Source organism: Diospyros lotus, chromosome 13 (assembly GCF_014633365.1).
Source record: "Diospyros lotus cultivar Yz01 chromosome 13, ASM1463336v1, whole genome shotgun sequence".
Lineage (NCBI taxonomy): Eukaryota > Viridiplantae > Streptophyta > Magnoliopsida > Ericales > Ebenaceae > Diospyros > Diospyros lotus.
In genome coordinates, this window is record NC_068350.1 from 11,587,865 (window position 1) to 11,603,680 (window position 15,816).

Sequence of the window (15,816 nt, forward strand, 5' to 3'; positions counted from 1 at the left end):
AAACATGTACGGTGTACCAATGAAAAATTTTCATTTTTAATCTATGTTCACATCATTAAGAAAAGGAACATAGAGAAAGCAATAATAAGTTGCCAATAAAACTTCTCAAACCTCAAGAAAAATGAAAGTAGATCAGGTTTTGTATTTAGGCTCCACCTGTTTGGTTTTTTACCCATTTTCTGGTGTTTGTATGACAAAAAACATGAAATTTTTTCCATGTTTTACCTCAAATGGGGGAAAATGACTTACTGATTCAAAATCCCTAAGCCATTTTCCAATTCACACCAAAATTAATATATTACTTTTTCCTCCATCACATATATGTTTATATATCTATATCTATATATAAATACATGCACATATATACACACATATATATAATAGGCATGTATACATATATATGCACATATACATACATACATAAATATACATGCATAAATACACACACTCATATATGTATATTACACATACGCACACATATACATAAATACATACATACATATACATACACATAAATATACATATAGCTAATTTTTAGAAAATATTTTAATATTCAAACCAAAGGCTGGAAAATAAGATAAAAAATTACAGCAAATGGAGCCCTAATGAACAACTGCATTAGTTTTGGGTTTAAGAATAATACAATATCAAATTAATGATTATTGACTTTTCAAAAGGTCCCCATCTAAGTGGATATGTCAAGAATCTAAAAAATGTAATGCAAAATTTCTTCACTAACCTAGCAAAAACAGATCTTAACTAACCATAAATAATAATCAAGACTAATACATTTAAAAATCTCAAATATCACTCTAGAACAATATATAGCATTTAAGAATCTTAAACAATAAGAAGAAAAGGATTCAAATATGTTAAAGGATATGAAAGATAAATATTACACAAGCAAACTAACAAGATTGAGCTCAATAATGCGATGAGATGGTTTAGGATTCCTAGTTGTTTAAGAATATATTTTAATTTTCCTTTTTGGTTTAGGATTCTTATTTCCTTTTGGATTTTGGATTATTATTCTTATTTGGAGTTGGTTTCCTATTATAATTGTTTTCCTCTTTAGTATAGGATTCCTTTATATAAATAGGGGTGCTATGCAATAGTTTTTAATCAAGTAAAATCAATTGAATAAAGAACAATTTTCTTTAGATAAGGATTTTCTCTTGTTTTCTCTCTCCTCCCTTATGATGGATTCCTAGGGATTAGGGTATAGCTGTATCCTTGAGGTGGTCTACTAAGGTGGTGATTTGGCCGTTCATCTACATCAACTTTGTTCATTCGCAGTGGGGTTTCAGCCTCACCAAGATCAGATTGAGCAGTCCATCCACATTCCTATGCCAAATTGTTATCAAAGTCTGATTACAAATCCTAGGGTATTGAGCCTAGATATTAAAGACGCCTTCATGAAGAAATCGCAACAACCAAGAACACCCTATTTGTTATGTAGTCCTCAAAGACATGCGACGTGAGATTGAACAACTTCAACAACGTATTGAGTAATATGAGCAACATGAGAAGCATAACCGTGAATCAGACGAAGAGCAACCTAACGGATCCATAAAAGATGAGATCAACTCATTCCATCATGATGAAAGCGATTCATCTGACTAAGAAGTTCAACCATGACTTCATGCACATCAGGCCAAAGAAAGAAACAAAGATCAAAGAATGAAAGTTGACATCCCAAACTTTGAAGGAAGGATGCAACCTGGTGAGTTCATTCAATGGATGCATACTGTTGAGCAGGTATTCAGTTACAAAGAAGTTCTTAAGAAATGCAAGGTCAAATTAGTAGTCATCAAACTCAAGAAGAATGCTTCAACTTGGTGGGAGAACCTAAAATGCCAACGAGAATGTGAGGGACGCAACAACATCACAACATGGGCGAAGATGTGTAAAGAATTGAAGAGAAAATACTTGCCAGGTCATTATCGCTCATCAAATTCCATAGCCTTCAATAGCAAAACATGACTATTGAAGAATATGCCACAGAATAAGAACTGATAATGAAGTGTGATATCATGAAACCTGATGAGCAAACAATTGCGAGATTTCTTGGAGGACTAAATTATGAGATTTCTAATGTTGTCCAACTTCAACACTATTGGATGCTTCAAGATGTCACTAAGTAGTCATTGAAGGTGGAGCGACAATAACAAAACTCCAAAGCCTAGTTTAAAAGTGCAAATAAGGATAGTGTTTCCAACAAAGGGAGCATTTTGGCAAAGTCAACCAAGTCAAACACTACTAAGACCAACAAAAAGAGTGATAAGGCAAGTAATAGTTCATCAAACAACTCCTGAAAGTGTTTCAAGTGTCAAGGCTTTGGTCATATTGCTGCCAATTGTCCAAATAGAAGGGTGGTGTCTTTTGTTGAGGAAGCTTATAGCGAAGAGCATGACTGTGATGTTAATAAACCAAGTCAAAAACTGTTAGTAGTGGAGTGAAAATAGGAGAGTGGCTATGCCACGTATTGAGTTATAGGTCAATAAGTTAGTGGTTGTTAGGGGGATATTTAGTTGATATTTTCTTCAGTTATATATTTGCTATTTTGTAGGGCATTCAGTTGTTATCTTTGTTGAGTGTAGATTTTGATGATTGATGATTGATGTTATCTTTGTTGAGTGTAGATTTTGATGATTGATGATTGATGATTGGCATGTGTGAATGTGAATGTACATTTATATTTTATATACTAACAAAGCATGAAGCCTTCATAAGGCTTACAAACCTATTCTCTAGTGATTTCATGACACAGGTTATATATGGAAACTTCTTATATTTATATAGAGATTTCATTATATATGGAAACAAGTTTTTAGAGAGCTTCCGAGAAATTTGAGTATTTGAGCTATGTATGGAAAGTTCTTCTTGGAATGAAAAGTCTAGAAGATATATATATGGAATTCTTGTTCATATATGGAAAGTTCAAACAATCTATATGGAAGTTTTTGAGGAGATTTGAGTAGTTCACAATATGGAGTTGTCATATATGTAACTTGGCGACATTGTGAACATGGCATTTTGATGATATGGCAGCCATGTGGAGCACACTCACTAGTCCATATCAAGACTGCATCATCTCGTTGATCTAAATATGGTAAGAGAATCATGGAGTAAATTTAAAGGTTCTTAGAAGCTCCTCTACTCAGCTAAATATGGAAGGATTTTTTGAATTGCATTCAAATGGAGAAGTTAAAGATTCAGCCTTATTGTACAACATTAATGGAGGAAATTAAGGTTTGAAAGTTAAACCTTGATAGATATTACTTTCCTTTTTTGCTGATTCTCTCTCATTAAAAGGATATGGAGACTCAAATCATGAAATCAAGTATCCTACTCATTATGGCTGAATTTATCATCATTATGGGAGAATATTCTAAGGATATCTTGCATATATCTACGCAAATTGATTCTCTACTTGTCAACACTTTTAGTATGGAAACTTGATCAATTAAGGGATTTTGAAGTCATAATTGATATCTTCATTATGGGAGAATATTCAAAGGATATCTTGCATATATTCAGCTACACAAATTGATTCTCTACTTGTCAACATTTTTAGTATGGAAACTTGATCAATTAAGAGCTTTTGAAGTCATAATTGATATCTTCATTGTTGGACAAATGTGCTTCATTATTTGAGAATATTTGGCTACATTTTACACCATTTGGAGATTTAAATTCAAATTTCAAATCAACTATTCTTGTTATGGAAGCTAAGGGGTCAATTGCACAATCAAAGGTGTTTGCAGATCAACTAGAAGTCAGAATTGATCATTTCTTATTTAAGGACGATTTTGCAAGAATTATGAAAGATTTTGATGATATTTTAACCCTTAAAATCAGCCATGCATTACTGGAGTTGATTTGCTTATTCAAGGCTGATTGGAGATCAACAAAAGTCAAAGGTCTTGAAGATCAATCAAGTTAGCAGATTATGGAAGGTAAATCAAGAATTCAATATGAAGGGTTGAGATTGGCTTGAAGACTTGACACATGGAGGGCTGAGATTGATCAAGGAAAGCCTACTCTAAGACTATATAAAAGGGTCTCTTGAAGGCTTTGGAATAACTTTTGGAAGTCCTATTATTTTCTACATTATTGGCCAAGATTTTCATTCTCTCTAGAACTTTCTCTTCCTCTATCTTCTTGAGAGAAAACTAAGAGAGTTCTCTACACTTCATTGTATTATTTTTGAGAGAATCATATTTCTCAATCACTACTATTCTTGTATCTTGTAAAGAGCGTACATAATCCAAACTAGTGAGTGTGAGACTCCAGAAGTAGTTTGGTGGTGGTGAAGGCTTCGATGGTTTTAACAAAAGTTTCATATAGTTGATTTGGTTGAAAATCCTAAGGAAGGAAATCCTTAGGTAGTGGATATAAACCATAAGGGCCAAACCACTATACATCATTATGTTCTTCTCTTCATTCTTATTTATTCTTGCTTGCTTGATTATACTTGTTTGTTTTTGGTCTTTTGCTATTTGAAGTAGCCGAATCCTAAGGCCTACATTCTTGATGGTTATTTTGATTATATTCTGATTTGCTTTAATTGATCATTCTTTGTATTCATTCAATATTCCATTTGGTTTATTTAAAGACTTGGTATTGTGTGCATTTAAATCACTTGTTTTCACCAAGTTGTAATTTGAAGAGTATATTGGACCAAAGCACGTACTAGCACAGCCGGCGGATATCATATTATTCATCTAGTATTTAAATGCTCCCGTACTCTCAACTACAATTTTGGTTTGTATCAAACTTGTTTTTTCATATATATGCGTGCATAAGTTTTGCATTAGAGTTTTTGAAAAGATGTCAATTCACCTCCCCTCTTGACTAGGTTAGAACTCAACAATCTTTGTTGTTTATATTGACACCGTAATTCAGTGTTTTGTGAGCCAAATTAATAAACAAAGAACTTCAGTTTTTCTCTTCTTCTTCCCAAACTTCCTAATTTGATTTCTTAGTTGATTCTATCAGTTTGGTATCAGAGCCTGTCAACCTTACAACCTGCAGCATATTTATTTTCCCAGTTGTGAAGAATGACGAACAACTTCAATATTGTTTGGTCAGGTCCCAAACTAGATGGGAAACTTGATTACAAAAATCTTTGGAGCTTTGTTGATCCAGGAATTCCAGATGGAGCAGATGCAAACTCTCAGCGCTGAGATCAACTTGCATCCGGACAGATTCACCAAGGTGTTGATTATTCAATATTTGGCAAGATAGTCAATGCCAAAACAGCCAAGGAGGAGTGGGACACATTGGGATTGTCATATATAAAGGGGTTGATGGGGCACAGAAATCCAAGTTGAAGTCCTTACAAAGAGAGTATGATCACTGTGAGATGACCATTTCAGAGACAGTTGAGCAGTATTTTTCTCGTCTTACTGATCTTGTTAATAAGATGAGATTGTATGAGACAAAATTGAAGACAATGCTACACTTGAGAAAATTCTTCGAACAATGCCAATGAAGTATGATTATGTGGTGGCTTAAATCATAGAATCACATGATACCAATAAAATAACAATTGCAGAATTGCAAGGTAATGTAGAAATCCATGTTTTCAGGATACATGAAAGGTCAGAGAAACCAATTGAAGAAGCTTTGAAGAGTCAAGTCACTCTAAATAATGCTAAGACCAATCAAAGAGGAGGATCCAGTAGAGGTCATGGAAGAGGAAGAGGACGAGGACGAGGACGAGGACGTGGTAATTATTCGGCATACAGTCCAACCCAAGGAAGAGGTGGAGATAATGCCAAGCAAGATAAGTTTCAGTTTCGTTGCTTTAATTGTGGAAAATTTGGACACAAGATTGCAGATCCAAGAAATTCAACAATCACGGTAATTAGGGGAATGTTGCTGAAAATCACGGTGAGAATTCTAATGAATTAGAAACTTTACTTTTGGATAGTAATGCTTTGACTACAGATGAGAACACATGGTTTTTGGATACTGGATGTAGTAACGACATGTGCGGGCAAAAGGAACTATTTTCTGAGTTATATGAATCAGTCCATTCAGAAGTAACATTTGCCAATATTTCAAAAATGCCAATTTTGGGCAAAGGTTGGATTTCTATTAAACTAAAGGATGGCTCTCACAATTTTATTTCTGATGTATTTTATGTTCCTGGGCTTCACCAAAATTTGTAGAGCACGGGACAGTTGTCTGAAAAAGGATACGACATATGGATTAAACATAGGCATTGTACTATCATACATGCAAATGGCAAATTGATAGCAAAGGCAAATATGTCTCAAAATCGACTAATTCCTTTGAAGCTACAACATGAAGTTTTTTCTTGCTTCAGTTCTATGATTACTGATGATAATTGGCAGTGGCATATGCGTTTTGGGCATTTTTGTTTCTCTGGATTGAATTATTTGGAAAGGAAAAAGCTTGTTTTTGGTTTGCCTGTGTTAGATTATCGATCTGACAAGGGAATTCTCAATGGTTTGACAATGATTATCACAGGAAACTGAGAATTGTAGGGGAAAAGAATTGAGAAATAGGGAGAGAGATAACGAAAGCTGAGGGGGAAGAGAATTGAGAGAGAATTAGGAGAGAAACTTCCTTCCAATTTCATTCAACATATGCAGCTTGGCGCGGATCAGAATTGTTTATACTGATCTGGGTTGATTTTAGGCAGCAAAATAGTTGCCTCAACTTGCCCACATGCGCTTATAATTGTCTGACGGCATGCTAGGACATTCCTCCAGCTATACCAAACAGGGTCTAAGTATTATAAGCAATGGTTGCCTAATTACAACGACTACTTAACTAGCTACCGTAACAATCCCCGCCCCTTAAAGCATTTCTTGTCTGCAAGAAATGTGTAGCAAGCTAGCTATATTAGGGAATTGATGGAGAAATTCTGGTAAATATTCTCAAGTGTTATTGTCCAAGTGAAGAAAGGACCATTAGACTAGCACCTGAATAAGAGGGACCCCATTTCGGTGGATCAACCTTCTGTCAACAATAGTTATTGGTACAGCATTTGTTGGTACTTCTCCCATCATAGGAGGCAAGGTAGGGGTAGATCTATGTGTTGCCACAGCTCTCTTGAGAAGAGAAACATGGAATAGGGGCTGTATCCTTGCATCTTTAGGCAGTTGTAGTTGGTAGGCCACTACACCTATTTTCTCCAGAATCAAAAAGGGGTCATAACACTTGGGGTTCAATTTGGATATGTGTTGTTTGGTCAATGCCTTGAGGTGTTGCTGGCTGAGCTTCAAATATACTTCTTCACCCACTAAGAATTCCCGTTCACTCCTCTTTCGATCTACCAGTTGCTTCATTCTTTTCTTGGCCTTGGCCAACTCTGCTTTAACCATTCTCATCACGTCTTGTCTTTGTTGTAAATAAGCCTCCACTGTTGCCACTGTAGTGTGTCCTCCTAAGGCGGGCAATAAGTCTGGTTTGTAACCATAGAGAGTCTCGAAGGGTGTCATCTTAATAGAGCTATGGTAGCTCGAATTGTACCACTATTACGCTACTGCTTGCCACTTGTGTCATCCTCTAGGCTGTAAGAAGCTCAAGCACCTTAGGTATCCTTCAAAGCACTGATTAACTCACTCCATTTGTCCATCCATTTTCGAGTGGTAGGCAATAGACATTAGGAGCTTAGTGCCTAATGTCCTCATGAATTCCTCCCCTTGCATGTTCTAGCAAAATCCTAAGCAAGCTGATTTGCTGATTACTTTGTCCGCGTTGCTACTGTCACGGACAAAGGCTAAGTACCGATCGTTAGGCATCTCATCTTTTTGGCTATCACCTCATCAATAAACTGTGGGTGCTCTCACTATCTATCAAGACCATAAGGAAATTGTCTTGTACCTTCCCTTCAACCTTTATGATCTTTCTATTGGCTACCCCCTTGATGGCATCCAAGGATATGGCTCCACTGCCTTCCTCCTCCTCCTCTCCTATCACAACCATTTCTTCCTCTTCTTCTTCTTCTCCTCCCTCTAACAACAAAAGTTGCTTCCTACACTGATGCCCCAGTATGTATTTCTCCCCACACTTAAAACATAATCCAACTAGCCTCCTCTGTTCTATCAACTTATCCCTGTTCTGCATATTTTGGGAAGCTGGGGGTAATGTTGGATGCCTGACGCCAGCACCAATTCTTACTCCCCTCTGTTCTATCAACTTCCCCATGGGTTTGCCCCCATATTGCATAGCTTCGGCCTATACTCCCCTATTTTGTCCCCTTTGCTTCTTCAATAATGCTTTAAATGTCATCTCCTGCAAAGAAGCCTCCTCTACTACCTCTTGCACCGTTTTTGGCCGAAGTACTTGTACTGCTGACCTCAACTCATCATATAATCACTCTATGAAACTAAACACAAAGGACTCCTCGATCAAGTAAGGGTTCCTATTCAACATCGTAAATTTAAGCTCCTCGAACTTTGCCTGGTACTCCAACACCGTCCCTTCTTGCCTTAGGCAATTGAATTCCTACACTACATCCCATCTGCCTCGCTCCCCAAACCTCTCACACAGCCCTTGTGTGAAGTCCTCCCAATTATAACTCTCCCTCACCCTGAACCATCCTTGGAACTATATGTCCACTGTGCCATGGAGGTACGACACAGCTAGGGCCACCATCTGGTTCTCTGTTACATGATGGATCTCAAACAATTTCTCGCATTGCCTTAACCACCACCGGGGTTTTACACCCTCGAATATCGGCAAAATTCTAGCTTAGGTACTAGAAATCCGAGATGATGCGAGCGACTTGGCATCTCTTGCCTCCTCTCCAACACCAACTCTTCCACCATCGCTGGTTCTCCCTCCAATACCGAAAATTTCACATTACAGTTTTTGGCACCAATTCTCGGTAAAGTTGGTTCCAATCGTTCTTTGGGTAGAAAATCAGGGGAGATCCTTACCTACGGTTGACCCGCAAACATCACCATGAACTGTTGTAGTTGATCGCGCAACAAGTTCCCTTACTTCCTACATTTCCTCCCTGATTTGCAAACGCATATCTTCCCGAAGTCTATCAGCCAGTGCGTCCAACTTCCAATCCACTTTTGATCTGAACTTCTCTTCTATTGTATGCACTCTACCTTGCATCTCGGCCACCGACACCGAAACTTCTTGTAATTGCACCTCCATTTGTCTCATCCTAGTACCATCAGCCATTGCTTGATCCCTTTGCGAATTCCGGACAGGACCTGACACTGATACCAATTTGTCAAATTATCGATCTGACAAGGGAATTCTCAATGGTTTGAGAATGATTATCACAGGAAACTAAGAATTGTAGGGGAAAAAGAATTGAGAAATAGGGAGAGAGATAATGAAAGCTGAGGGGAAAGAGAATTGAGAGAGAATTAGGAGGGAAACTAATTTTCAATTTCATTCAACATATGCAGCTTGGCGCATATCAAAATTGTTTATATTGATCTAGGCTGAGTTTAGGTGCCAAAACCAACTTGCCCACATGCGCTTATAACTGGCTAACGGCATGCTGGAATATTCCTCCAACTATACCAAACAGGGTAGCATTATAAGCAATGGTAACCTAATTACAACAACTACTTAGTTAGCTACCGTAATAGCCTGTTATTAATATTCTTGATCATGTTTGTGAGACTTGTGTTTTGGCGAAGAAGAACAGAGAATCTTTTCATGTAGGCAAGTCTTGGAAAGCCACAAATTAGTTGGAGATTGTTCACTTAGATTTGTGCACAGTGGAAGTTCCATCACATGGAGACAAAAGGTATTTCATTACCTTTATTGATGATCTAAGTTGAAAAACGTGGGTTTATTTGCTGCAACAAAAATCAGAAGCATGTGATGTTTTCAAAAAATTCAAGGTTTTTATTGAAAAGCAAAGTGATTGAACTGATAGAGTCCAAGAATATCTTGTTTGCAATGATTTTTTTTTTTTAAAAGCATGGAATTCAACATCAAATGACAACCAGATACACTCCACAGCAAAACGGGGTGGCCGAAAGGTAAAACAGAACTATCATGGACATGGTGAGGTGTATGTTGAAATATAAAAATCTGCCTAAATATTTTTGGGCAAAAGCTGTTTCTTGTGTTGTCTATGTATTGGGGTGTGATACTTGTGTTGTCTATGCATTGGTAGTTCCAGATTGGTGCCAAGATTTTGTTTCAAGTTATGAAGTAGACAAGAAATTCTGCAACAATTGGTGGTAAATCCTACCTCAAGGCCGGAGTATACATTGACCAATGGGTTGATCAAATACCAAGGGAGGCTGGTCATACGGGATGATGAAGAGCTCAGGAGGAAGGTAATAGAAGCCTTACATAACTCACCCCTTGGGGGACATTCCGGTATTGTGAACACTTATCATAAGGTTAGACAACTCTTCCAATGGCCGAGGCTAAAGAAGAATGTCATGGAGTTCGTGTTGGGGTGTAATACTTGCAAGAGGTGCAAGACAAAAAATGTGGCATACCCAGGGCTACTACAGCCCTTGGAAATTCCAGGAGGACCATGGGAGAGCATATCCATGGATTTCATTGAAGGGCTTCCAAAATCGGAAGGGAAGGATTGCATCATGGTGATAGTGGATAGGTTCACTAAATATGGCCATTTCATTGGATTAACTCATCCCTACACGACCCAGGAAATAGCTAAGCTATTTATGGATCAAATAATGAAATTACATGGGGTACCTAAGACTATAGTGTCAGACATGGATAGAATTTTTACTAGCCTGTTGTGGAAAGAGTTGATGCGGTTATTGGGAGTGAAGCTCAACATGTCCACGGCCTACCACCCTAAATCTGATGGCCAAATAGAAAGAGTTAACCAATGTTTAGAGATGTATTTGAGGTGCTCTTGCTTCCTACAGCCCAAGTCTTAGCACAAGTGGCTGGCCACGGCTCTATGGTGGTACAATTCCAACCACCACAACTCTATAAAGAGATCTCCTTTTGAGGCTCTCTATGGCTACAAAACTCCTTTGCTGCTAGCCTTGGGAGACTCTACCACTGTGTCAGCCCTAGATGCTTACCTCCAGCAAAGGCAACAGGCCTTACAAATAATCAAAATAGAGTTGGCCAACTCCAAGAATAGAATAAAGCAGTTTGCAGATAGGAGGAGAAGTGATAGGGAGTTTTAGGTGGGGGAGAAGGTATATTTGAAGCTACAACCAGGACGCTTAAGGGCCTTACTCCAGAAGCCTAACTCCAAGTTACATCCGAAGTTCTATGGGCCATTTCCCATAACTGCCAAAGTGGGAAATGTGGCCTACATGCTACAACTACCTAAAGGCTCAAACATCCATTCGGTGTTTCATGTTTCACTTTTCAAGAAATCAGTAGGGGTATAATCGATGAGCTCAACCCTACCTGCATTTTCCAATGCTGGAGACAAAATAAGAGAACCTACAGCTATCGTGGATAGAAGGGTCATTTACAAACTAGGGGCTCCCATCAACCAAGTCCTCGTCCAATGGTCTAACCCTCACCCAAATAACAATACCTGGGAGTACCTTCCAGATCTCCTCAAGCAATTTCCTAGAGTGGCACCTTCTTACCATTTCTTGAGGACAAGAAAATTTTGATGGGGGGAATGATTGTCATGTACTAACGTGTAAGGCGGAAGATAACTGTAATTAAAAATAGTAGAGGGTGGAAAGTGGTATATGTTATAAGTAGGCTGAATATGGTTGTACCAAGTTTGTTGCTGCATCAGCAGCTAGTACATTCCCTAACGTTTGTAAGCGATTATCTGCCCATGGGGGAGGTTAGGATCAGTTATAAATATCACTGACCTCCTTCCATGAATTATTATGCAAGTTCTAAGAGAATCCTGAATTCCTCTCTCCCTATTCTTTCTTCCTCCCTAATTCTGCATTCTCTCTCCCAAGTTCTCTCTTGACTGCTCTCTCTCTCTTTCCTTCTCGGTCCTTCTATTGATCAAAAATTACTGTTAGACCCATTGGGAGATGATAGTAGTGCAAACCCTTAAATGAAATCTTTAAACAACTCTCAAAATCTAAACATGAATATTGAGTTAACAAGCTCACACTAGTCTAATTCCTAAAGGCCATTGATAATATGTCACAAACCAATCCCACATCAGTAGTCTACTAGGGAGGTTTAAGGTATATTACTCTTATGAGCCTATAAGTCATCTTTAGTAGCTAACACTTTTGGGTGGGGACTCATGGTGTTACAAGTGATATTAGTGCCAACCAAGGATGCTTATGAGGGTGAGCTAGGAAAGTGTTCTACAGTTGACACGTCGAATTGATTAATATTGGATCTCTAGCCTAGTGAGGATGCTGGGTATTAAAGGAGGGGAGTCCATCACGAGGAGGTCTTGAGCATATTACTTGGCCTTATGAGCCCATGAGTCACCTTTAGCCAACACTTTTGGGTGAGGAACCGTGGTGCTACATAATATCAACATAAATAGACAAAGGTCTCTTATTTCCATTTGTTAATAAATTAAATTGTTTCATTTTCTTTTCCTTCTAATAGATTTTCTTATATTTATATTATTCCATTAATTTGTTTTCCCTCAAGAACTTCACGTCATTGGAAATAGAGAGCAATGCATAATCATGTATTTATTGTTTGGATTTAGCAAGTTTTCAATTTTAAATTGAGTTCTAAATTTTTTCAATAGCTACATCAAACTTTCGAAAACATTTCAATATGCAGGCTCTTACCTTCATCCATTTCCACTCAAGGGGGCTATTTTGGCAAAGCCCATTTATTGATTGCAGCCCTTGTTTTGGGAGAGAGGGAGCACGCGTGCACACGCGCACAAGAGAGAGAGAGAGAGAGTAGCATTGGAGAAGAAAATGATATTAGAGATGATGCTTCTAATGATGAAAATATAGAAATGTTTCATCTTGATGATGAGGATGATTTTTAGATTATTTAAAATGAATAATTAATTAATCTTAATTAAGATTTAAGACCTATAAATTGTTTAAGATTTAATTTAACTTGACTTGAAAACTTTTAAATTGCAGCTTTTGGCCTTTTTTATTATTCTTTTTATTAGTTTATGTTGAATTTTTTAATTTCCTTGATAACATGCTTGTGAATATGTTATTAGGAGTTATGACCTATTTTATTTCTTATTCTTCAACTAGAATATATATTTTTCATTTTTTTCAATTAGCATGCGCCTAGTTCCATCAAACGCGTGCCTTGCCTTGCGCTTTAAACTCCAACACCCTTTTGCACCTTGGGCTTTTAATAGCACTGATTATAATAGATGTGCAACCATACAAGAAAATATAGAAGTAGAAATGAGCTTATTCAGAACAAGGTCAAAGTAGTTTCTATTGAATATAAGATGCATGAAACACAATTAAAATGTTTTAATCATATGAGAAGAAGACCAATAGATATTCTTGTGAAAAGAGTGAATGGGATAGAACAAGTCTTTTAGTACAAGAAGTAGAGAAAGACCAAGAAAAACTGAGTGGGAAATGATTGACAAGTCACAGTTCATATAATCGAGTCCAACTAGTAGGATTAAGGCTTAATATGTTGTTGAAGCCTAAAGTTAGAACAACATTAAAATGTTAGTAAAGCAAACAAGATTGTCAACTAGAAATCAACCATAAATAGCACAGAAGATAATAAGACCTTAGGTGTGTCACCCATAGTAACATTTTACGACAATTGAATGAGGCCTTATTTAGTAGTAAATGGCATGTGCCCCTTTGCGATTCAAGATCAATTAGCATCCAGAATTACATGGCAAAATGCATGAGACACATTATCAATGAGATAGGGGGTTCAAAAATCATTGTCTAGTGCACCATTTGTCCATTGTCCTAACTTTCTTGTTCTTTTTATTTTTCATTCTTGTAAAAATTCAAATTTTCCCAATTTCTTGTTTTGTAATGTGTTGTACATGCTAACTTTTATGATAACTGTGCATGACTTATTTGTAAGTAAATGACATGCTCACTTTTGTGACTCAAAATCACTGAGCATCCACCACTACCCAACATAATGCATGAGACAAACTATCACTATGATAGAGAGTTCATTTCCAAAATCATCTAGTGCACCACTTGTCTGTTATCCCAACTTTCCTGCAACTTTTATTTTCATTTCTTCCCACTTTCTGGTTATGTTTTCCGATTCCTTTTTTATTCTTTTTTAAATTAGTGCGGACTTATCTTAAAACCATTTTGTTGGGTTACCAACTATAGGTTAGTATTTACAAAAGGAATGAGCCATTGAGGTCTAAAATCATGGGAAGATCTATATTAAAATTGTTGCATGAAATTATCTTAAAAACAATTTCATTGGTTTTCTCTAGAACATACTTTTAAACACTAGATTAGTGTATACAGAAAGTAACGTGTCCTCAAGGTTTAAAATTATGGGAAGAGCCATGTTAAAGTTTTAACAACTGAATGCTCTCGATGTCAAATGATGTATTGATCTAAAACCCAACACAATTAATTAGAAAGATGAAGTTACTGCTACAATATAATACCACAGGATTGGAGACCAAAAGAGAAGGCAATCCTGTGATGCAGGTACAAATGGTCCAAACCCCTGCCATCACACCTAAATTTCACCAGGAAAATTAGTGTCAAGGTCGACTGACTCTCTTTCTCTCTTCTTTTCTTAATAAGTTAAAGGACGAGTATCTCAGTAACAAAAGGCACGAGAAGAAAGCTAAAACTCCACAAGGGCAAATCAATGTCATGCGAGAGAGAGAGATAGAGATCATCACAAGAAAAACGCTTCAAGCACAATTCATACAAGCAAAAGAAATTGATGAAACCGCATTGCAGAGAGCAAACAGAGAACACACAATCAGCAGATCTCCAAAACAGACGGTTTGATGGAGAATGCAGGTAGATAAAAGCGAAATTACCAGAGAAAGGCTTGCGCTTAACTGCGGGGTCGAGCTGATTGCACCACCTGAGGCGGCACGATTTCCCCGATCTCCCGGGGATGCCCCGCGCGATCAAGCTCCAATTCCTCGGCCCGAAGTTGCTAACCAAACGACTTAGAATCGCGTCCTCCTCCGGCGACCACGGCCCCTTCACTCTGTCCCCGGAATTCTTCCTCGCTCGGTTGCCGCTGCCGCCGCCGCTGCTTCCGCTCCCGTCGTCCTTCGGTCCTTCAACGTCGCCGGCGGCTCCAATAGCAGCGCCGCCCTTGGCAGCTGCGTCGTCTCCGCTTAAGACGGTTACGTCTTCCATCTCCCCGGCACTGGGCATAGGCGCGCGTGCTCTTTAACAACACCCCACTCTACCTGGCCGCAGTCTCTGGGCGCTGTCTGTCTGTGAAGAAAGACAACCGACTCGATTTATAGGGCTTGTGTTTTTCCGGGGGTTTCTTCTCTTTTCTTTTCTTTTCTTCCCCCCAAATTTCTGCATTCACTTTGGTTCTTCCAAAATTGACTTCTCTTTTTCTTTTAATTTATTTATCTTTAAATAAAATATATTTTTATCATATTTTAATTTTAATTTTTAAATAATTTTATTAAATCATTTACTATTTTAAAACATGATATATTTATTATCAACTAATAAAATTACTTAAAAATTAAAATTAAATAAGGTGAAATAAATATATTTTGTATGGAAATAAGATATAATTATTATATGTGATTACCGAAGACAAAATAAATGAAATATTTTAGTGTTTCCTTTCTATTTAAATCACCCTATAACATTTAAATTTGAGAATAGTTCAAGAAATTGTCGAGATTGTACGAAGATTTGGATGGTGGTATTTGATATATATAAGTTAAGATTTAAATGTTTGGTATAGTCAAATGGAGGGAAAAAAAATATGAAATAATAG

General features: G+C 37.4%; 1 protein-coding gene across 1 annotated transcript in view; it reads right to left on the minus strand.

The window, feature by feature from the left end:
• LOC127788935 (transcription factor MYB1-like) overlaps positions 1-15,372 on the minus strand; it is a 37,233-nt gene extending 21,861 nt beyond the window's left edge. Inside the window, exon 1 of the mRNA XM_052317650.1 lies at positions 14,879-15,372. Within this exon, the coding sequence (XP_052173610.1) occupies positions 14,879-15,227 (349 nt within the window). The 5' untranslated portion in view covers positions 15,228-15,372. The remainder of the gene's footprint in view (positions 1-14,878) is intronic.
• Between the last annotated feature and the right edge of the window lie 444 nt (positions 15,373-15,816).